Here is a 23,537-nt window from a genome sequence, read left to right on the forward strand (position 1 = left end):
AGGCTGCAGTAGGACGAGTTATCTTGCTCTGACTGCAGATTGTGGCTGTCCCTGAGGCCATAGGTATGAAGTCCCCTGATGCACCCTAGGAGCGACTTTGGAATGGCCCACAGCCCTCTTCCTACAGCTCTCGTATCTTCCAGTTTGGCCCCAGGAGTAATGAGTGTGTTCCAGGCCTGGAAGAATAACTGAAGCATCTCACCAGCCATCTAAGGAAGTTGACACTGCCGCCCAGGTTACAGGGACCCAGTGCAGGGTGGCACATGTTTGAATAACGCTGCACAAGTCAGCTGGGTGTCTGAGCATGTTTCTAAGCCAGGCTCCCAGGTAATGGGGGCTCCAAATGAAGTGATCTACTTTGGCATTACAAGAAATCATACTGATAGCAACGTGAGGGTCCAACACAAAGTTTATGGGAAATGGCATCAAAAGATAAGTTTGTTTTGGTGCAAAAAAATTGAAATTGATGTAACTTTTTTTTTCATAAAATGCACTTTGCATGAACTTTTGGGAGACCCCTTGTAGGTGCTCTTTCTTATGGACTTGCTTTGTGCCAGGTGCTATATAGACTGCCTGTTTGTGTACATTGTCCTCACAATTTCCTGGAGCCCCTATGATGATCATTCCCAAATTATAAATGAGAGCTTAGAGAAGTCAAGAGACCCTCCCCACCCACACAGTGAGTGATGGAGTCTTGGTCTGGTTTGCAGGCTGACCCCCATCATCCACACTTCTAGGGGTCAAGATCTGCACTCGTGTCAAACATACCCCTACTGCCTCCTCTCCCTTGTCAAGCTCTCTGCTCTCTGCCCAGTAACTGGCCTCTTCTGAGGCTGACTTGTATGTCTGTCACGGTGACAAGGGGCCAAGGAATCGGGTGCTACTTCCCAGGCAATATTTGCATTTAGACTGGAGTTGTCTGGCAGAGACTCACCCTCAAGAAATGCATCTGAAGACGTTTAACCAATTATCATGCCCATCACCCAGGCCCCTGTTTACAAATTACTGGCACAAGTTCTTTTTCAGAAGACCAAGGTGAGAGAAGGGACCGCCGTTGCATATCAAGCAGTGAGGGTTTCTGTCCCAGCTGTACCACCCAGTGAATCAGCACCATGGACAGCGACTGGCCCTTCCTGGGCCTCTGATTGGCTGCTCAACAGACTAGAACCAGTGGGGCCTTCCGTGTTAGGACAGGAGGTACCACAGGGCACAAGCAGACAGCGACCTGCCTCGTGGAGTTCACGGCCCAGAGACTCAGTCTTCCTATGGTGAAAGAGTGGATTTCACCACCTGTAAGCAGAATTTCTGTGGTTTTTTTTTTTTTTTTTTTTTTTTTAGATTTATTTGAAAGGCAGAGTTCAGAGAGAGAGAGAGAGAGAGAGAGGAGAGGTATCTTTCTTCTGCTGGTTCATTTCCCAAATGACTGCAATGGCTGGAACAGGGTCAATCCGAAACCAGGAGCCAGGAGCTTCTTCCAGGTCTTCCATGTGGGTGGCAGGGGCCCAGTGCATTAGCAGGGAGCTGGATTGGAAGCAGAGCAGCTGGGACTCGAACAGGTGCCCATGTGGGATGCTGGTACCTCACGTGGCAGCTTTACCTGCTACGTCATAGTGCTGGCCCCAGAATCTCTGTCTTTTTATCCCTGTACTCACTCATAGAAAATTCTGGCTTAAGATTGAGTGCAGCCATCCCTTGACTGGACTGAGAGAGGAATGTTTGGATCTGAGTCCCAAGTCCCTCTTCCTGACCCTTGGGTAGTACCCGTGGGGTCTCTCAGAACCCCAGGGCCCCCCACACCATGGTGTCCAAACTCCAGTACTTACCAGGAACAAACATGTATGATGAGTCCAAACGCACCATAGTGATTACTTCCACCCACTCTGTTTAATGCTTCTCAGGGGTAGGCGAAGCCAAAACTTCCCCTGCTTCTGCTGAGAAGTCCCTTCCCCCTGCCTGTCCCCGTGCACTTGCTCTAGACGCCTGACAGGGAAGGTGGTAGGGGCCTTCAGCGTTTTCTGATACAATAAACTTGGGGTGTGGGGCCGCCATGCTGTGTGGTGGGTCAAGCCACTGCTTGCTACTCTCGTCCTGGCCGCTTTGCTTCCGATCCATCTCTCTCCCTGCTAATCTGCCTGAGCAGACAGTAGGTGATGGCCTGAGTACTTGGGCCCCTCCTGCACATGTGGGTGACCTGGATGGAGTCTGGGCTCCCTACTTCAGCCTGACCCACCCCCAGGCATTGTGTCCATTTGGGGAGTAAAGCAGTAGATGGAGGATCTCTCTCTCTCTCTCTCTCTCTCTCTCTCTCTCTCTCTGCCTTTCAAATTAATTAATCTTTAATAAAAAGATTGGTTGTACTTCTCAGACATTCTCAACCCATTCTCTTTATTTTAAGTGTACTGTATTTTGTCAAGACCCCCCACCCCGCCCTGAATGGCAGGGAGTGGGTGGTCCAAGCTGGGCATCACCCTTGGTCTGGATACTGTTTAATCATTGGAACAAAATGGCCAACCACCTAGCAGGTGCTGACTTCTTACTGTGCCAAATTCAAGTTCACAGGCAGAAGCCACCAGTGCATGGGTGCTATGGAATGTGGGATTAATAAGCACCCTTACCTACATCTTTTTTTTTAAGACTTATTTATTTATTTGAAAGTCAGAGTTCCAGAGAGAGAGAGAGAGATGTCTTCCATCTGCTGGTTCACTCCCCAGATGGCCACAATACTGGAGGTAGGCTCATCCAAAGCCAGGGGCCAGGAGCTTCTTCCAGGTCTCCCACACAGGTGCAGGGGCACAAGCACTTGGGCCATCTTCTACTGCTTTCCCAGGCCATAGCAGAGAGCTGGATCAGAAGAGGAGCAGCTGGGACTTGAACCAGTGCCCAAATGGGATGCTGGCACTGTAGGCAGCAGCTTTGCCCACTACGCCACAGCACTGGCCCCGCTTACATCTTTATATTTGTCCCCAGGGCTGGTTCTTTCTCAGCATGATTGTCTTAGGAGGGGCTGATCACAATTGCAGATAAGCTTGTGTCCTCACAGGACCGACTCTTCAGGCTGTTTACTGTTTTTGATGGCGCCAAGCCTGCTGCCGGCATGTGTGTCACATAGATCATGGGCCAAGCAAACTCAGTTCCTCCAGTGCAGGTTGTAAACCAGCACAGAGATTAGCTGGTGTCAAAGGTTCTGGGAGGAACTGGAAGCCAAACCTCAAATGAAGACAGCTTAAATACAGGGACTGTTTGCAAAGGTGTGGGTGAGGTATAGGGAAGTCCCGTGAGTGGTGCAGCACCTGTGAGCAAAAACTGTCCCCAGGTCAGAAGAGGAAAGGGGAGGGGACAGAGAGGTGAGGGAGAGACACGGAGATGGGGCGATAAGGGAAGGGGGGAGGGAGAGGGGGTAGAGAGGAAAAGAGGAGGAGGAAGAGAGAAAAGAAAAGGGAGAGGGAGGTGAATGGGCTATATGGGGGGGAGGCTGCCGGGGATCAGAACCAGCACAAGGAGATGCACAGAGAGAAATCAATGAATACTCTGCCTGCGCCCACGTTCCCCCTCTCCTGCAGCGGTCAGCTGAGTTCTGCACTGGATGAACCCAAGGGGGAAGCCGCGAGGGCAGGCAGCCCATTGGTGTGGACCACACAGATGAGCAGAGTGGAGAGCGAGTGGGGAAGCTCCAAGAGGAGATGCCCAGCTCGGTTGGCCGTCACAGAGTGAATGGGTCCCCATGAGGGAGGCAAGAGCCCTTTCAGAAGGGAGCAGAACTGAATGTCGAGTCCGCCCACAGGGGTTCATACTCACGGCGTCGGTAGGGTACACCAGGGACAAGAATGGACGCCACGGAGCAGGTTAAGCCACTGCCAGGGATACCCAAATCCTATAGCAGAGCGCCTGGTCAGGTTCAAGTCCCAGGCCCGCTTCTGATGCAGCTTCCCACTAATGTGCGTGTGCTCTGGGAGGCAGCCAATGATGGTTCAAGTACTTGTGTCTCTGCCACATGGGAGACCTGGGTTTAGTTCCATCCTCCCGGCTCTTAGCTGGCCTAACTCTGGCTGTTGCAGACAATGGGACACTGGACCAGCCAATGGGAGGAAGGTTATCTATCTCTCTCTCAAATAAAATAAAAATAAGCTTTGATTCGTTGTCGGGTGATAAGGACTTTCCTGAGTCTAGGTTTGAGTAAACACTGGTGCTTCATCAGACAGAGTATGTGAGGAACGATTCCCAGTGTTCCTGTAAAACTTCTGCTATTTAAGGAAAAATATTCCCAGATCCTTGGGATTAGGATTTAGGACATGGACATCTTTGGGGCCATTAATTCTGCCTCCCACAGGGTCATTCACCCGAGGTGCTTTGGTTCTGTTGCAGGGTCTCTTTCTTTAAAGAGTTTTGAGTCCTCTGGTCTCTGTTACCTCTGCTCTGTGATTGTAGCGTAGACTCCTCACAAACAACAAGCTTCACTTATAAACACGACGGTAGGCTCGATGTAACGCATGGCTGTAACTCGCTGACCCCTCATCTTTTGGAACCACCAAGCATTTCATGAGAACTTTTGGTCTGGCCCGAGCCCTAGCCTGAGCCCTGGGGGATGTAGGCTGGGTAAGACACTTTCTTGGCTCAAGAGGAGTGCCGCAGACACCTGCAAAGAGAAGTCCCCTGCGAACAACAGGTCCCTAAGGGTTGGGGACCGTGAGTAGCAGGTGCATCCCTAGGAAGAGGAAACCAGGTCTTCCGGGGCAGGCACTGCCCAAGTGCCAGCAGAGGAGAAAGCGACCAGGTCCCAGCTTTAGAATGGCGTCAGCAGCCTGAGGCTTGTGGTTTCACTGTCTGCACGCACACGCTGGGCCGTTGTACCCTGGCCGTGAACATGAGCTTAACACCTCCTACAGGCCTGGGATTCCAAGCTGCAGGACCTTGGACAGGGTGTGTCCAATTCCTCATCTCTAAATTGAGACACGAGGTACACGTCAATGAAGCTGTATGTGTGCTGTTATCTGTTGAGTCAAAGGATGCTCCCAAAAGATTAGCTGCTGTTGTCATTGGTGTCTGAGTTTCCCACAATGCCCTGAAAGCCACCCTGCCCCATGCCTGAGTTGCTGGCCTGAGAAAGGACATAAAGCAGAAGCCTTGTTTGTGGACGATAATGATGCTGTTAATAAGAGCAGTACGGGCTGTACTAAAACAAGAGTAGTGGTAATAGTTGCCGCCATTTAATTAGCGCTGTGTGCCTGCCAGGAGCCACATGGAGCGATTTACAAGGGTTAACTCACTGAGTCTGCGCCACAGCTCCAGAGTCAGGGCCTCATTGCCAGCCATAGTGAAAGAAAGAAAGAAAGAGAGAAAGAGAGAGAGAGAAAGAAAGAGAGAGAGAGAGAAGGAAGAAGGAGAGAGGAAGGGAAGGGAAGGGGAGGGGAGGGGAAGGGGAGGGGAAGGGAAGGGAAGGGAAGGGAAGGGAAGGGAAGGGAAGGGAAGGGAAGGGAAGGGAAGGGAAGGGAAGGGAAGGGAAGGGAAGGGAAGGGAGAGAAAAAAGAAAGAAAGATGCAGCTCAGAGAAAGCGAGCGACTTTGCCTCCATCACGCAGCAGCAAAGGCGGGAGGTGGGACACAAACCTGAGCCTCTGCTGTCTGCAGCCACATTCCCCAGGCCCTAGAGGCCCGCATGTAACAGACTCTTTCCTATGATTCCTTTTAGCGTCCAGACGGCAGTGGATTGTGGCGCTGGTAGCCAAAGAGAGCTGTAAGTTAACCGGGAGTGGACAGGAGCAGCTTCCAGGGGCGAGCCCCAGGCTCTGTGTGTCCTGTTCACACCCACTCGAGGAAGCCTCAGCAGTGGCCGCAGCAGCATGGAGCGCAGAGGGCCCAGAATGGAGCCCCTGTACACAGAGGCGCCCGTGCCTGTGGGCCGCCTTCACCGGCTCACATCGCCCACGGTGGACGTTTTACAGACCTTTGTGTCCTGCACGTTCCGTCCCTCACTGCCTGCTCCACGTGCGGGCCCTACTTTCCACGCGGTCTGTGTCCTGATCTTTTAGGACCTGCACGCTTACGATTTCCTTCTCCAGCCTCTACACGGCAAAGCCCTAACCCTGAAAGGAGGTGCCAGCTGCCACTCTCAGAGGCCTTCCTGCAGGTCTCCCAGAAGTGCATCAGGGCTCTGTCCCTATGGCCCTTAAGGCCTACCCACTGCCCTCCTGTTGCATCAGTAATTGTTCACACACACACAGACACATACACACACATGTTTACCTACTTTCTTTTATGGAGGAGGTATAGATAGACAGACAGATGGCTGGATAGAGATTCTGCTAGACTGGAGCCTTGAGAACAGCGTCAGGGTTAAGTTCATGTGTACAGCTGCCCCACCCATGCTAGCTGGCGTAGAGGACCCTATCAACCAACCAACCATATATATAAATATTCTATATATTCTGATAGAGAGAGTGAAGATCTTCATACCAGACATATTCCTTGAACATACCATTTACTACAAAAGTCAGTGCCAGGCTTTATACCCCCACACGGGGGAGGCTTTGATTTTTTTTTTTTTTGACAGGCAGAGTTATATAATGAGAGAGAGAGAGACAGAAAGAAAGGTCTTCCTTCCATTGGTTCACCCCCCCAAATGGCTGCCATGCTGTGCTGATCCATAGCCAGGAGCCAGGTGTCTCTTCCTGGTCTCCCATGCGGGTGCAGGGCCCAAACACTTGGGCCATCCTCCACTGCTCTCCCAGGCCACAGCAGAGAGCTGGACTGGAAGAGGAGCAATGCCCTCTGACGCCCCAACCGGGACTAGAACCCGGGATACTGATGCCACAGGCGGAGGATTAGCGTAGTGAGCTGCAGTGCCAGCCCGGGAGGCCTTGATTGTGTGTGTGCTCAAGGAGGAGTGTGGCAGTTAGTGACATGAGTATTGAAGTAAAAAGGGATGGGATTTACAGCCCCAACCGCATTACTGCCTGGAGCACTTTGGCCAAGGCTGAGGTCGGCCTCTCCAAATCCCAGTGCTTCCGTCCATATAGGGGGACAGCAGTGGCTCCCACCTCCCAGGCGTGGGAATGAGGGAACACGTGCACAACACTTAGTGCAGTGGCTGCTTCAGGATAGGAGCTAAGTGTCTAGTTATTGCTGCTACTGCGGTTGTCATTGTAAAGACGATGTGGCCTGCTTTCTGATTTTAGGGACAACGTCTCCGTCATCAGTTCCCAGCCCGAGGGCAGCCTGCAGTCCTGGTCGAGCTGCACCCTCTCCCTGGCTGCAGACACCATGAGGAGCCCCTCGCGACTGTCCACCATCAGCAGCCGCATCCCCAGTCCCAGGTAAGAGTCCCTCTATGCCCCCTCCACACGGGCGATGGTGCCAAGGACATCAGACTGTGCAGGCTGATGGTGGGGCCGCCTGTTTCCTCTGGCCTCGGCAATGCCAAGCCCGGTGCTTAGAGTCCGAGTGTGACCCTTCCACCCTCTAGCTCTGGACATCAGGCAAGTCACTCTGAGTCTCCGCCTCTTTGTCTGAAATCAGAAACTGCAATTCTATTTCCCGATCCAAATGCTTATGATGCAGCTCTGATGGACTCTTCCTCAAAGCATGGTTTTCCGTGTGATTCAGGATAGCACAGAACGGGCATTTTAGAAACTAACATTGTAGCTGTCTCTCTGTAAGTCCAACCAGACTAGTTTTCCATTTATGGGTAGTTAACAGTCAAAACTTCTCTATATAAATATAGTCACTTGAGTTCTCTTTAATAGGGAGTAATTATAAAGGAAGTTGGGATGCATTATTCCCCCTTGGGGGTTTTAGCTTCACTGAAGGTCAGGATTTCCAGTTCCCCTACCACAGAGGGAGATGAGTTTGGCCACGACGTGGGACGGGGTCTGCAGGATTTCTGACAGACAGGTCACCCTCACAAATGAGCCTGGGATTTGGCGCCTCCGCTGCTGGACTTGACATCCATCTTCCCGCTCGCTCTTCAGCTCCGTTTCTCCGAGCTCTACCCGGTTTACGTTTTCAGGGGCGGCCCTCTTGCAATTAGGAGGTAATGGCCATAAATCAGAAAGGAGGGCTCACACGGACGCATAATTAAGATGGAACGCACCTCGCTTCTGTGATAACAGAAGGACCAACGCGATAAGATAGAAGGGAAAAATCACAGACTACCGGAGCCAGCCCGACAGCCCCTTGCTGACTTGGGACACATCAGCTCTGAAGCAGGAGCAGGGGGCGGGGTTCATGGGAACCTTTTGGGCATATTTGGCACACGGTAAATGCCTGGCACAAGTCTGCAGATAGGTTTGATGTGGAAAATATCAAAAGAAGGGCTGTACGCCTGGCGGTACATCTGGGGAGTTAATTAAAGCAAGATTAGCTGATGACTGCTCTTAATGAGAAGCAAAGGTCTGTGTGGAGAAACAAGCACATCTCTGTGAAAGCGGTGAGGCCTCTTCTCTCTCGATAACTAAATACTTCTGTTCTCTTCCGTCCACCAGTGTAAGGAGCAGAAGCAGAACTACAGACAGCCAGAGCACAATGCAAGTGCTAATTAACATCAAATCCAAGATTTTGTTTAAAAAAATTTTTTTTAAATTGATTTGAGAGCATTGTCCCTTAGCTCACTCCCTAAATGCCCACAACAGCCATGGCTGGGTTGGGGTCAGACCTCCAAGAGCCAAGAACTCAATCGAGGTCTCCAACATGGAGTAGCAAGGACCCAGCTCCTTGAGCTGCCACCTGCTGTCTGCTGGGGTCTGCACTCACAGGGAGCTGGAGTCAGGAGCTGGAGTTGGGTGTCAAACCCAGTTACTTCGATGTGGGATGCAGGCATCCTATCTGGTGCCTTGACTACTAAGCTGAATGCCTGCCCCTCTCCACGCTGCAAAATTAAGAGTGTGTGAGAGGAGCCTTCACCTGCGAATTTGTACCCTAAGTTGTTGGCGCCTGTTTGACTGGGGGTTGGTAAGGTGCCACCTTCTGACGTCAGGGCCTGGAGATTCCAGCCCTTCATTTGCATCTCTGCCACTGTGAAGCCCGGGGCAGGTTGTTTAACAGCTCTTCTCGGCGTTTCCTCAATCTGAGTTGTTGTCAAGGGAACATAGTGACACTCAGAACCTGACTCCTAGAAGGAGGTCAGAAACATCAGCGACTTTATAAGCACTGGAGTCTGTCTGATGCCAGAAGAATCAGAGACGGATGTCATTGTCTGGCCATACTTTTCAGAAGAGGAATCCGAGGCCCAGAGAGAGGAGGGCAACTGATGCATGGGTAGGTGGGCTCAGCCCAGCCCCTGCTGCAGCACCTCAGGCAGGGCGGGTCCTCTGCCCTCCTCCCCTTTTCCTGTGCTCTTGACTCCCACATCCCCAGGCATGCCCAGCCACAGCTGAGAGTGGGGGTGCCTGCACCATGAATATTGAAAGGGCAGTAAGTAAGACAGCTACGCATTGTTTAAGTAGGGGCCCCTGGCCTGTCTTATCTATGTCAATATCCCCAGGGCCGGCTCACAGTTGGTGCTCGTGTTTGTTGAGTGAACAACTGACCTTAGCAGCAAGACTGCCACAGAAACTCTAACTGTATTTGATCACAGCACAGCATTGATTCAGAGACTGTCAGTACTCCACTCGATGTCACACAGCAGGTGCATGGAAGAACCGGGGCTTGAACCTGGGTTAGGATCTCTCCAGAGCCATGTGTCAGTTACTCATCCGGCAAAGTTTGCTGGCAAAAATCTGGGTGATTGTTAATGCCGAAGCTGCCCAAAGGGTTGTTATTCAGCATTCAGCTAAAAGCTTTAGGGAGTGCCTACCAAGTGTCAGAACCCATAGCATTAAGCGCTGAAAATCCCCAAACCCTTCCACGGAATATGTTTACAATCCAGTCCTTCTGGATGTCCTGAGTAGGAAATGACCACAGATGAGGGGTCCAACTTGCTCCAAGGTCGATGGCGACTGAGCTCTGCATGGTCAGACCAACAGCGGGGACTGGCAGAGTCCAGGAACCTGGACTTAAAGCTTTTTCTTTTCATTGCAAAAGTAATCCAGACTACTTCACCTCTTCAAGAACTTAAAACACAGCAGAAGGCTAAAGCCCCCTGGGCCTTGGCCACCACGACAATCTTAGCTCCTTTCCCAGTGGGATTCACCCTCTTCAGTCTGGCGTGCACCCTTTCACACCTTTCTCTGTATTTGCAAATATATATGTGTTCGTGTACTTGTAGCATATATGCAGCATATTTGTGAGCTCTTAAAAATCATGAATGGGATGATACTATATTGTGTAGGCTATTCATAAATTCCTTACAATGTGTGTCCTTCTCTTAACGAGGGTACTTCAAAGCACTCATGGAAAAATGGAATCAAACATATGCGTTTATTTTGCTGCAAATATTTTTTTGAAACGCATGCATGGATTTTTTTTATAATACATTTTCCATGTGTTATGAAAAAAATTGTACCAACATCAATTCCAACTTCTAATTCCATCCTTGCATGAACTTTCTGAAATGCCCTCATGTGTCTTAGGGATCTTTCCTTAGGGATAAACACAAGTCTATCTCTTTCTTTTAGGCGTTTAAATAGCAAACTTGTTGTGGTTTACTTATCTCAGTTTTGGGTGCCTTCTAGATATTTGCTGTGAACCTGTCAAGCTTCAGAAAAACACATGCACACACATACACACATCCTTGTGCCCACGGGCAAAATGATTCTCTAGTCAAGAAGGCATTTGCCTTTTAAATTTGCCCCCACATCCTTTCTGCCAGGAGACTCTATCACAGTGGAGAGCGGGACGCCGGTACACCTGTTCCTGTCCTACTGGCACATGGCAGGGCCCGATAAATGAGCCTCTCGGACGTTTTCCATTTTGACGGAGAAAGAAGGTCACTCTAAAAACAGAGCCGGGGAAGAAAGCAGTCCCCTGCCAAGAAAATAAAAGCGGTCCCCGTATTATTTATAAGGCAATGTCAGCTCCAAAGAAATACACCTAGAGCCTGGTGATTTACAGCCCGGAATCACGCGGCTGCCGCTGATAGATGCACACACTTCTTGAGACGGAGCCACTAAATTACCCGCGTGGCCCCTGGGGACGGAGTTTACGGACCTGGCGGTGGCAGCTGCACTTTGTTCAGGAGTCTCCCTTAACATCTGGCCACAGGTGGTGCCAGGGCTGCCCGGGGGCTGGCACGCTCCCCCTGGCCCCTGCTGCTTGCCCGGCCTCCCCTCCCTGCCGCCCAGGACCACGGCCCTGTACAGTGGTGTTAAAGCCGTAGGCCGTCCCCACTTCCTTCTCGTCCTCACAGCACAGCTGACCCTGAGCCCAGGCCCAGCCGTGGTCACGGGCACAGTGCACGGGGCCCACGTGCCGACGAGCACTGCTGGAGCCAGCTGGGCAGCCTAGCCTGCCCCTCATCGCTGCGGCTATGGCTCTGAGCAGTTATCCAAAGCCACTCCCACTTCTCCAGCGCCCCTCCCTCACACTCGGGAGACAGCCTCAACTCCTGCTGCCTTCAAAGCTTTGACTTCTGCTGTGAAGTCTTCCATCCGTTCATCTCTGTCTGTCCCCGCCCCCTTCTCTCTGGTCTGCACAGGCAGGCGCAGCTCTGCTAATTCCTACCCCTGCCTTCCTTCCCACAACACCCCCATCTGTCCAGGGGCCCCCTCTCCTGTATGCTCAACACCCCTCATCCAGGTTGTTTCCAAAGCTCTGAGGCCCTCCCGATCCTCACTGGATCCTCACCCATCACCCCACAGACGTATCGAGTTGTTCCTTCCCCTGCCCCTCGGATCCAAGCTTCTCAACACTGAGGCCGAGTCGTACCACCTTCCTTTTCTCCACGCTCATGCCTTTGTCTGCGGCAGCCTGCAGCCCGTTCCCACTGCTGCCCGGCACCCCTTCTCAGGATTCCCAGGAAACAGATCGGAGCTTCATCTCTCCCCAGGCGTCTCTCCCGCACTGGCAACTGTGCAGTATTTCTTGAAACTCTTTGCTTGCTTGGCCTTGGACTTGTCCTCGCATCCTCACCGGTCATTTCTTCCCTAGCCCACCCCTCAATTGTGGGGGTGCCCAGGAGGCTGCCACCCTCACCTCCACAGGGGTACAGGGGGTTCTCCTCTTGTGATATTTGCACCCCCAACTGGAGACCCCAGCTCTGAGGCCCTGTTAAGTTCTGAATGTATAAATCTTACCTCGTTGTCAACAATGGTCACTGAGCGGCAGTCTCCCTCATGTTTCAGCTCAGCGTATCGAAGAGCAGGCTCGTCCCTCCCCACCCACCTGGTTCTGTCACTCATGGAGCCACCTCAGGCTGTCACCACCTCCCCCCATCCCTGTGTTCAGCTGAACCCTAGGTCTTGTCTGTTCTGCCCACGAAAACACATCCTCTTGGCTCCACTCTATCTCACTTCAAGCACCTTGTTTGTTAAAATAATTATTTAATTAATTACTTTATGAGATAGAGAGAGAAAGCCCGTACTCTGGTTCACTACCCAAAAACCCACAATGGCCAAGGGTGGGTCAGGCCAAAGCAGGGAGCCAGGCAGTCAGCACTGGGTCTCTCACGTGGGTGGCAGGGACCCGGTCACTTGAGCTATCACCTGCTGCCTCCCGGGCTGGACATTAGCAGGAAGCTGGAATGGGAGGCAGAACTAGGAGGTGGACCCAGGAACTCCGATACAGAGTGCAGGCGTGCACCGCAGTGCCTGAAGTGTGACCCCCAAATGCCTGGCCCCTGCCACCACCTTTAAGTTGAGCCGCAATTACTACTCTCCTGGCCGCTGCAGGCTGTGGCCTTCAGCCGCCTCCTCCTCCAGCCCGCCCTCCGTGAGCTGGCCGGCAGAGCTCCTGGCTCCAGTGTTTTCCCATAGCCTACAGCAGGGGTCAGCAAACTATTGCCTGCAGACCAATTCTGGCCCTCACCTGCTGTTGTCAATAAAGCTTTATTGGATCCTAAAACAGCCTGAGGTCCATCTCTTTATCATGTTTTATTTATTTATTTATTTGACAGGTAGAGTTATTGACAGTGAGAGAGAGAGACAGAGAGAAAGGTCTTCCTTCCATTGGTTCACCCCCCCAAATGATCGCTACAGCTGGAACTGCGCCGATCCGAAGCCAGGAGCCAGGTGCTTCCTCGTGGTCTCCCATGCGGGTGCAGGGCCCAAGCACCTGGACCATCCTTTACTGCCTTCCCGGGCCACAGCAGAGAGCTGGACTGGAAGAGGAGCAGCCAGGACTAGAACCTTCAGCCCATAAGGGATGCCGGCGCCGCAGGTGGAGGATTAGCCAAGTGAGCCACGGCGCTGGCCCCATATCATGTTTTTCTAACACATTGTCCATGACTACCTTTGCACTATGACGATAGCAGTACTGAGTAGACACAGTAATGTCAGACACCAGACACTCCAGCAAGCCAGAAGCATTCGCCCTCCGGCCTCTCACAGAAAAATCTTCGCTGACATCAGCCCTCCCAGATGCAAGCCCACTCCAGCCAGTTTGTAGAAAATGACTTAAAAGAGAAGTTTATTGAGTACAAAAAGATTTTGAAATCCACACATAGCTTTTTTTTTTTAATAATATGTATTTTTCATGACCTTTTCAAAAACCTCTCATAGGCATGGTTTTCAAAATGTTTTTTGGCTCACTTGGTTAATCCTCCACCTGTGGCACCAGCATCCCATGTAGGCACTGGGTTCTAGCCCCAGTTGCTCCTCTTCCAGGCCAGCTCTCTGCTGTGGCCCGGGAGGGCAGTAAAGGATGGTCCAGGTGCTTGGGCGCCTGCACCCGCATGGGAGGCCAGGAGGAGACACCTGGCTCCTGGCTTCGGATCAGCATAGCTCTGGCTGTGGCAGCCATTTGGGGGGTGAGCCAACTGAAGGAAGACCTTTCTCTCTGTCTCTCTCTCTCACTATCCAACTCTATCTGTCAAATAAATAAAAAATAACACAATGGTTTTTGGACCCAAGTAAACTCCTCTCTTACTTCCTCGTAGAACTGGAACACCTCTGAGCCTGGCTTCTGGCATTCTTCCTGCCTCCCTCTCTGGGTTCATTCGCTCCCTTTCTTCTTTATAGTCTGTGCCCCAAATGGTTTGTGAGTCCGCCTCGTGTCCGATGCCACCTGCCACCTGTGTCCGGGATCTTTCCTCTGGCTTCATGCTGTTCCCCGTGCTTCCCCTCCTGTTCACTCCTTCTCATCTTTCAGACCTCAGTTCCTGTATCGCCTGCCTCAGGAGCCTCTCCGGGCCCCCTCCCTTTCCGGGGAGGGGGCCTGGCACTCTTCTGCTTTGGTCCCAAGAACCCAAATGCTCCTCGTCCATAGCATGGTCCATGTTAAGCAGAGACAGTCACATCAGGTGTCTTCATCAGGCTGTGGGCTCTGTAAGGGCACAAACTTGGTCTCTCAGTTCAGTCCCCAGCAGACATCCAGTCAGTGGATCCAGGACCAGCGGAGAGACATCAGATGAGTTCTCACCAGGATGATGGGAAGGGCGATGTTGACATCAAGAACCAGGGACTTGCAAGGCAGATGAACTCTTCCTTAACGAGAGCAAGCTCCGAGCAATGCAGAAGCAGGACTGACAATGAGGGTACTTAAGAAAGTCCATAGAAATGGAGCTAAAAGAAACGCATAAGCATTTTGAAGTCTATACACACACACACACACACACATATATATATGAAAGTTCTTCCAAAAGTTCATGGACAATACCTATTATGAAAACAGCTGAGCACAGAGTTCGGCGTATTCTTTGTATACAGTAAACCTCTCTTTGAATTCCGTTTTCCCTGACCTTCTTGAAGCCCCCTTGTATGATGGGGAGGACTGGAGGCCTGGGAATGGGCACCTCCATATACGGCCTGAGGCCAGAGACAGGTGGCAGGTGCAGCGGGGAAACCCAGGGCTGACAAGGGGTCTCCAGGATACACCGAAGGGGTACTAAGGCCAAGACAGAGGACCACAGTTCAGTAGTGAGTCACGTGTTTACTGTGGGTCCAGTCCCAGTGGACGAAGGACCTCCTGACTCAGTGTGCTCACCTCTGGTTCTGGGAGATAGGATCATTCCCACCAATCATGGGAACACTGGGCACTAGAGGGGAATCCCCCTAAGCCCTGGCTGGGTGGGGGCTTCCCGGAAGCAGGAGAAGGTTGCTGTGTAGATAAAGCAGTCAGAACAGCAAACAGTCTCCCCCCGGGGGAAGGTTGAACTAGGGGAGCAGACGAGAAGATGAAGACGGAATGGAGGTGTTTAGGGAGGGCTTGGCGTCCCCTGTCGGTAGCCTTGGGAAATCCAAATGAAATTGTGCGCCCCCGTCAGAGAGTTTGTTATCCCTACATTTCAGCGGCCAACCTATCACCACTTAATTAGTGATGCCGTGATTGTAATTTATTGCCAAACCCGGCTCTCTACTGTGGCTCTTGGACTTGTACCACATTGCAAAGTGAGCCGTGGAGATTATTGTATGAATTATTCTCACTCACATAATCATCGTGATTTTAATTACTGTGTAATCTTCGCTAATTACTGTTGTATGTATCATTTGCTTTGGTGCCGATTTAACACAACTGCTTTTCGTTTGGCTAAAAAGATGGCATTACAACTTTTTCCTTTTTCCGGGAGAAAAAAATAGGCTTTCTGTAAACACTTATAGCCCTGTATTCTTGGCTTTCAGTCCTAAGTTAAATAGAAAACGATTTAGATAGCACCACCACCCCCGTTTGTTTTTATCTGGTATAAGCCTGGCTCAAATTAGTAGAAAAAGGTCTAAATGATAGGGTATTTTCTTTACAAAAAGAAAAATAAAGTTGTATTACTTTCAAGGAAATGTAATTACTCTACCACAAGCATGAAGTCAAGACTAGGTCGCATGAGCCTGAGGACTGCTTAAATGATTAGATAAGACTTGTTTGTAATTAGTTCATTAATTATGGATATGGGACTGGATGGTGCTTAGCATTAAAAACAGCCTATTCCCAAAGCAGGTTAAGCATCCGCCACCAATCTTCCTTCGGTAGCTCAGTGTTTCCTGGTTTCTGCATTCTTGGAACCGAGTGCACGAGGTGTTTAATCCATCCCGGAGACGCCTGATGAATGGGCCTCTCACAAGCACAGTTCCACATCGTCCCGGGACATCAGGGCTCTCTTCTGGTTTGTAAGTAGGAGGGAGAGCAGTGGAGAAGACCTTGAAGCAGAGAGTATGAGGGTGTTCGGATGCAAGCCCTGAGCGAGCAAAACCGGGTGAGGTCTGGCTGTGGACCCGGGACTCATCTTTAGCGTGCACATCAACCTCGAGTGGACACATTTCCACGGAAGAAGGGCCGCTTCCTGTCCATAACTCCATCCAGCTCTGTGGACCTATCGTGACATTTCAGGCTCTCCTAGGTTAGCTGCTGGCTTGGAGAAAACCATTCGCCTTCAGCACTGATGGTTCATAACACTCTCTCAGCAGCCGCGATTCTTCGAGCTAAAGCTTTGTTACTTAACAAACTGCAGGCAAGTGCACCTTGACAAACTTTTAAAACACTGACCATGCCTTTGGAATTACCACCTAAATCAAGGCCAGACCATCGCTAGCAGTCCTGAGACTTTTCTTGTATCCATTCACGTCGCAGCTTTCTCTCCCGCCAAGGGTGACCACCGTTCCGATTTCTAACACCCCAGATTCGATCTCTTTTTGCACTCTCTACAAATCTGTTTTCTTTGGTCTGGCTTCCTCCTTTCAATATTAAGTTTGTGAGGTTCTTTCCCGTAGTTTCATTGTAGCACCGATCCACTCCTTCTCCTTGTTCTGCAGTTCGCAACAGTGGTTCTCAAGTGGTGATGAGTGTGTACCTCCGCCCGTCTCCCTCACCCCACCCTCTCCCAGGGCACATTTCAAGATGTCTGGAGACATTCTGGGGATATGTTACCGAATTGGTAGAGGCCAGGGATGCTGCCTTACCTCCTGCAGTGCACAAAGCAGGCCACACAGAATCAGCTGGCTCAAATTGTCCATGACGTCACCCTTGGGAAGCCCTAGTCAATAACACTCCATTGCGTGACTATGAAAGAATGACTGATTTGTCTTATTTTTAGTAGACATTTGGATTGTTCCCAGTTCAGCACTATTATGAATAGTGCTTCTTTGAGCAGTCACACTGACATCTTTCGTTAGACGAATACACAGATTTCTGCTGGGTGTATACCCAGGAGTAGAACGGCTTTAGTAAACACTAGCAAAATGGTTATTCCAGTGTATACTCCCACTTGCAATAAATAAATGTTCCAGTTACCCGACATTCTTGCTACCACCTGGGTTTGCAATTTTTAAATGTTTTAGCTCTTGCAGTGAATAGAAGTATTTGATTTTTGTTTGAGCGTGCACCTCCCGGATAAATCTCCATGTGCTCGTGTCTTCATTTGGCAAAGCCTCTGATAAAGTCTTATGCTCATTATTTTTTCCCTTTGGCTGTTCCTTGGGTATGGGTTAGTAGGAGTTCTTTATGTACTGTAGATAAAAGTGCTTTGTAGGGTATGTTGGGTGTACTCTATCTTTTTTACTCTCATATTGCTTTATTTTGATAAACAGATCTCGATTTCACTGTTTCCTAGTTTATATATTTTCTTCTTCTCTCTGTTTGGTGCTTTTCATATCCCGTCAAAGATTTCTTTGCCTATTTTCATGAAAGAATTCCATTGTGTTTGTTGGAGACATGGAATCAATCTACATTTTGTATCTAAATAACACATCGGGCATTGATATTTATTTATGGTGTGAGGCAGGGGTTAAGAATCATTGTTTTCCATATCAGTGCCCAGTCGGCCCAGCGCGTATACTTTAGAGAAATAATATTTTCCCACATCCTACCACGGTGGTATTTTTGTCACAAATCAAGTGATCGTATCTACACGTGTCTTTCTCCAGTCTCTGTTCTACTGATTCATTCTTGTATGTCTTTCTCTGGTTCAAATTAGGTGGGGTTCCAGTTCTCTCTCTCTCTGACACTCCAGACCACTCTGGAACTTGAGAACGTCCTATAGAAGTGAAGCCAGGTTCCTGGTTGGAGTTTAGAGATAGAATTCACTCTGGGTTGCATTCTGGGAGCTGATATTGAATCTACTGGTTTAAAGCCCAGAGAAGGGTTATTAGGGTTTGAATAAATTGGCCCAGAAGAGGCAAATGGGACCTTTTGTTTAGTCTGCCTGCACTTCTACTCCTTTGTTTGTTCTTTTTAAATTCTACGAAATTTCCTTAAGGCTCACGATTTTTTGAATTATTTATTGATTTATCTTCATTTTATTTGAAAGGCAGAGAAAGAGAGAGACAGAGACAGACAAACACGTAGACAAATAGAAATCTTCTGTCCACTGGTTCACTCCCCAAATGCCCTCAACAGCCTGGGCTTGGCCATCATGAAGCCAAGAGCCTGAAAATCCATCTGGGTCTCCCGTGTGGCAGGGACCTGAGTCCTTGCACCATCACCTGCTGCCTCCCAGGGCATACAGGAAGGTGGGTGAAAAGCAGAGGTGCCAGGACTTGAACCGGGCTCTCTGACACAGGATGCAGGTGTCACAAGTGGCACTGTAAGCTGCTGCACCCAAGTCCACCCCCTGAAGTGCACTTCCTGGTGCTGGGACTCGCAGAAGGAAGATTCAGATATGGCCTGGTTCAGAAACTGCTTATCTCATTGGGAGATGCAAATAAGTAAACACTGATTATAGTACCAAGTGATGGGGAAACCCAGGGGGGCTGTGGGAGCCAGGAAGAGGCCCCTGGCCCAGCCTGGGAGGCAGGCAAGGGATTTCTGCTGGAGGCCACCTCTGGGCTGGACTTCGAAGGGCAGGTGAAAAATGTTTGCCTGCTTTTGTTTACTGTAGAGCAGTGGCGTCCTGGGAGGCAGCAGTGATAGCTCCTCACGTCCGTGGGTCCCTGCACCTGCCAGGGAGACCTGGCTTGACTTCCCAGCTCCCAGCGGCACCTGGCGGATGTGCGTCTGCCCATCAGACTGGTCCTGCTGTGTCTCTCTCCCTCTTTCCCTGTCCTTCAAATAAACAAAGAAAAATTTAAAAACGTAGAGCGATGGTTCCTCAGACTCCTGCATAAAGTGCCACATTTTTTCTTCTTTTTTACCCCCTCCCCCTTCACCCCCTCCCCTCCTCGCTCCCCCTCCCCCCATCAAGGTGTCTGGGCCTGTGAACTCTGTCCGCGGCCTTTACCTGGATTTGGCAGTTGCTAGCATTTTTCCACACTGACTTCATTTTTTATCCCCCCCGCCCCCCAACACTGGTATATATCTCAGCACATTTTCTCTTTTCCTTGCCAACCAATGGGAAAAAGAAGTTGCAAACACCACCCCTCTTCCTCTTAAATAATTTCACCCTTTCTCCTATGAAGAGGGACATCTCCTCACTGTGGCACCACTGGGACACCTAAGGACCTTAACAAGTCCCTAACACGGTGTCCGATCCCGACATTCATACTACCCTAAACGTGTTCTAAAAATGTCTCTTGTCACCAGATTTCATAAAAATAAGCATCCTATTGATGGTCATCATTGCATTTGGTTGTTAGAGCTCTTGAGTCTCTCTCTCAGTCTCTCTTTCTCTGTGTCATATTCTCTCTCTTTAAAGAACTTTATTTTATAGCCGTATTAGATTTACAAGTTGGGTAGTAAATACACATAACCCTTCCCACATTCGTCTTTAGTTCCTTTTAAATTAGAGGGATCCTCTTATTCTCTTCTGTCCCCCATTGAAATGGATTTTAGGGGGATGGTGGATGGAGTTGGGTAATCTGCTGTTCTTAATTGACACACGGTAGTCCATGGTTATGGGATACAGTGCACTAGCGTGATCCACGTGTACCACCTGCGCCAGGCATAACAGTCAAAGCAAGGCTGTTAGCATTTGCAGCTCCTGTAGTAGTTGTCATTTCTGGGGGCTGGGAGCCTCCAGTGTCCTCCAGTTGTTTGGAAATGGATCGTAAATTGCTGCAGGCTGGAGCAGCCCTGTTATGCTTTGAAACCCTGGAGCTGACTCCTGTCTCACTGCATTTTGCTTGCCACGTCTAACCTTTCTCCATCCCCCTACCCGCCGGCCTCTCCTAGTCTCTGGTGACCACTGTAAAGCACTGGTCCTGGTCCCTGGCAGCCAGCGAGCATGTGTGGCGAGGCCAGGGCCAACACTGCTGGCCACGGACAGCATGTGGGCAGGTGAGCCCTGGGGACAGCTCGCAGGGTTGGTTTCTACAAATGTCAAGGACTCAGCGAGTCCTAGTTAAGCAGCAGCGAGAAGAGCGAGCCAGACTTGGGAGTTCTCTTGTCTCATAAAAAGTTATTACAGTGAATATGGCATACTTACAGCTCTGTTCCCTGACTCATATCTCTGTGCCTTCAAGGCAGGAGTGACCAGGCTTAGGGATGGCACTCGCGTCCCCCCACCCCGGCTGCCTGTGTAGCCTGCTTTCTTGGATGCCCCCCCCCCGGTGGGGGGGGGGGGGACAGGCATCCTCCTTGTGCTCAATCTTCCTTCCTGGCTGGGCGATGTTTCCCAGCCTCAGTCTCCTTGCCTGGGAAGTCCCGATCCCGGCCCTTGCTTGTCGAGGGTACTGCACATTGAAAATAAGCCAACAACTTATTAGCGTCTCTTTCTCTCCCCATCACCACCGCCCGATCCTAGCCCTCTGCCAAAGCTGGACTCAGAGCAACCTCCTCCAGCAAGGCTGTGTGCCCGGCTCCAGTTCCTCCCGTCCCTACCTCATCCACCTTCCGCTGCACAAACTCCATGGTTCACTGTTGACCTAGCATTGCCTGCATTGCTGACCCTGCCCGTCTTCTCCCCGGCTCCCCAGGAGTCTGCACCCCATGGCTTGTGTTCCTGTTTCAAGCTCCCCAGCTGGGGCTTCCAAAGCACCAGACCATTCTAGAAAAGTGGGTCTTTGCCCCACCCCAATCCCAAGACACCAGGTCCCTGCTCCCCCACCCCTCCCCCTGCCTCCTGCACCCCCTCACCCCCTGCAGCCAGGCTGGCGCCTGAGCGACTCTACTGGGACACGATTGGTTTCCCACCTATGACAGCCATTGTGCCAGGCGGGGCATGCAGAAGGCGGGCAGGTCTCCCCAGGCACTGACAGCTCTGGGGGCATTTAGGGGGTGCGGGGAGCCCAAGACCTCTGTACCTATGACCCAGCATTCTCGGCTTGGGGCCTCCAGGCAGCCTCCCAGCCCCATCCTACTGGCAGCTTCTCTCTGCATCCCCTGCCCCCAGGCTGTCCCTACTTCTGCCAAAGACGAGCGCAGATGGTCCTCTGTTGCACCTGTGACCACCCCTCCCCTGCCCCGCCTTTGGCCCTCAGTCTCCTCCTTCCTTCCCCTCCTCCATCACCACCTCCAGCCCCTTCCTCCTCCTCCCCACCTCCCTCTCCTGTTCACACCACCACTTCTCTCTTAGGGGCTCTGCCTCCCTTCCTTTCACCCTCCACCCGTCCTCTCCTTTCCACACCTCCGTGTTCTTCCTTCACTGTCTCCTCCCCCTCGATGGAGTCCAGCATCACCTACTGCACACCTCCTGCAGGCCAGGTTCAGTGCTGACTCGGAGGATGCAGGAGGCAGAGTCAGCGGCTCCTGCCAGCTGCGCCTCGTGATCTGCGTTCCCCACCTCCCTGCCTTCGCCCTTTTTGTTCCTGTGTCCTGGGCTCATCCACCTGCCACCGCCCGCCTCCTCTCCCTGCGGCTTCCCCTTCCTCCCCCCTCCCCGTGGCCTGGCCTGGCCTCTGCAGCCACCAGTGGCGGGGGGAGCTGGGATGAGCAGGATGGCAGGAAGCCTGGGAGACTGGGCCACAGGTGCCCCTGATGCCTCCATCATCCCCGCCTGGCAGGCGATGGGGGAGACTGAGTACCCGAGACACATCCGTCACAGCTGCCTCCTTCCACGACCAAGACTGCGGAAATGGCTTTTGTCAGCTCTGCCGCAGCACCCCTGCCCCCAGGCAGCGCCAAGCTGTTTATTAAAAGAAAAAAAAAAAAAGAAAGAAAGAAAGAAAAACATGCAGGTGTGTGAATGCCATCTCGCCGTGGATCAGGGGAGCGGTCCCAAAGCCGTGATGGAGACAGACACACCTCCAGGTCATCACCGGGGAGCCCTCCAGCTCCTCTCCCCACCCGTGTCCAGCTGTGATGGGGACAGAAGGTGACAGGCAGGAAATGGCACGGGAGGCAGCTGCTTCAGGAAGTCGCGGTGGCTTCTGTTGTAGCCAAGGTCATGGTCACTCTTCCGTGCATCCCTCTTCGAACTTCACCTGAGGTTTCCATGGGGTCCAGGAGTGGGGTTAAGCCCTGGGAGAGCCAGAGATGAGTCCCGGCGATAATGATCACCATTAATTGTTAATGATCAGTGATGGATAGCCATTAATAATTGATTATTAATTATTCATCTCAGCCGTTAACTGCGGTCTGGGTAATTGTGGCATCAGGGACTTTACTCACTCACCTAACTACCCCACTGTGAGGTAGAGTGCTCCCACCAGAGAGGGGTCAGGCCGAGGGGGCACCAAGTGCCCCCTCCTCATGAAGCCCTTTAGCAGGGCCCAGCATGGCCGTGGCCACCTCCTTGAGGGCCTGGGCGGGGGAGCTCCTGCCATGCCCCAAGGACGGTTCTGTGCGGTGGTTACAGCTGCAGGCTCAGGGGCCTGGAGTAGGCGGGCAGTGTCCAGGTGCGCGCTGTAGTCCACTCGCACTGCTCTGATGAGGACAGCAGTGTGGAGCTGGGAAGTGCAGAATCCAGGTGCTCACAGACTTGGTATCTGGCTCCAGACGGCGTCTCCTCATCCTGTACTCGTAGCAGACAGGAGGAGGGAGGAGGCGAGGGCTCAGCCCAGCTGTGAAGACATCCGCAGTCCACAGCAGAGTGCCCGGGGTTCGATTCCCATCTCCCGCTCCTGCTCCTGCCTCCAGCCAGTGCAGACCTGGGTGGGGAGGCAGTGATGACTGCTCAAGGAATTGGGTTTCTGAGACCTCGACTGAGTTCCCAGCTTCCAGCTCTGACCTGGTCCAGCCCTGACTGTTGTGGGCATTTTGGGGGAGTGGACCAGCAGACAGAAGATTTTTCTCTCAAAACCAATCAATCAACAAAAAGTCTTAGAAACCAGAAAGAAGAGGCTGTCAGGAAGCTCTCATCCATAGGGCACTAATCCCTGCTTCCCAGGGGGTCCTTCGCAGGTGCGGAAGCCTACTGGGTTGGTGCCGTTGGTTCTTCACCTCCAAAAAGCTCCGTGGAGGTGCACAGGACGGGGGGACAGCAGTGCAGTGGCGACCCCCACCTGGGTGAGCAGGAAGCCCCCTCAAAGCCTGGCCCCAGAATCCCCACCGCCCTTCCTGTCCGGGAGGCAGAAGCCCAGGAGCCAGGCATGTCCCCCGCCAAATCGCCCAGGAATGAGGACTCTGCGGGCGGCCAGGCAGGCGGGCGGGAAGAGGCTGGTGGCTCTTGGAGGGAGGGCAAATGGATTTTATTTGGTGCAGGAGAGGCCTAGGGAGTCCAGTGTCTCCCTGCCAAAGGACGCCCTTTCTTGCTGTTGGTAGTTCCGCCTCCGC

At 51.7% G+C, this 23,537-nt stretch overlaps 1 protein-coding gene across 1 annotated transcript in view; it reads left to right on the top strand.

The window, feature by feature from the left end:
- MYO18B (myosin XVIIIB) overlaps nucleotides 1-23,537 on the top strand; it is a 243,534-nt gene that overhangs the window by 215,419 nt on the left and 4,578 nt on the right. The window contains exons 40-41 of the mRNA XM_062182090.1: nucleotides 5,686-5,730; nucleotides 7,172-7,309. Coding sequence (XP_062038074.1) covers nucleotides 5,686-5,730; nucleotides 7,172-7,309 — 183 coding nt within the window. The remainder of the gene's footprint in view (nucleotides 1-5,685; nucleotides 5,731-7,171; nucleotides 7,310-23,537) is intronic.

This window comes from Lepus europaeus, chromosome 23 (assembly GCF_033115175.1).
Source record: "Lepus europaeus isolate LE1 chromosome 23, mLepTim1.pri, whole genome shotgun sequence".
In the NCBI taxonomy this organism is placed as follows: domain Eukaryota; kingdom Metazoa; phylum Chordata; class Mammalia; order Lagomorpha; family Leporidae; genus Lepus; species Lepus europaeus.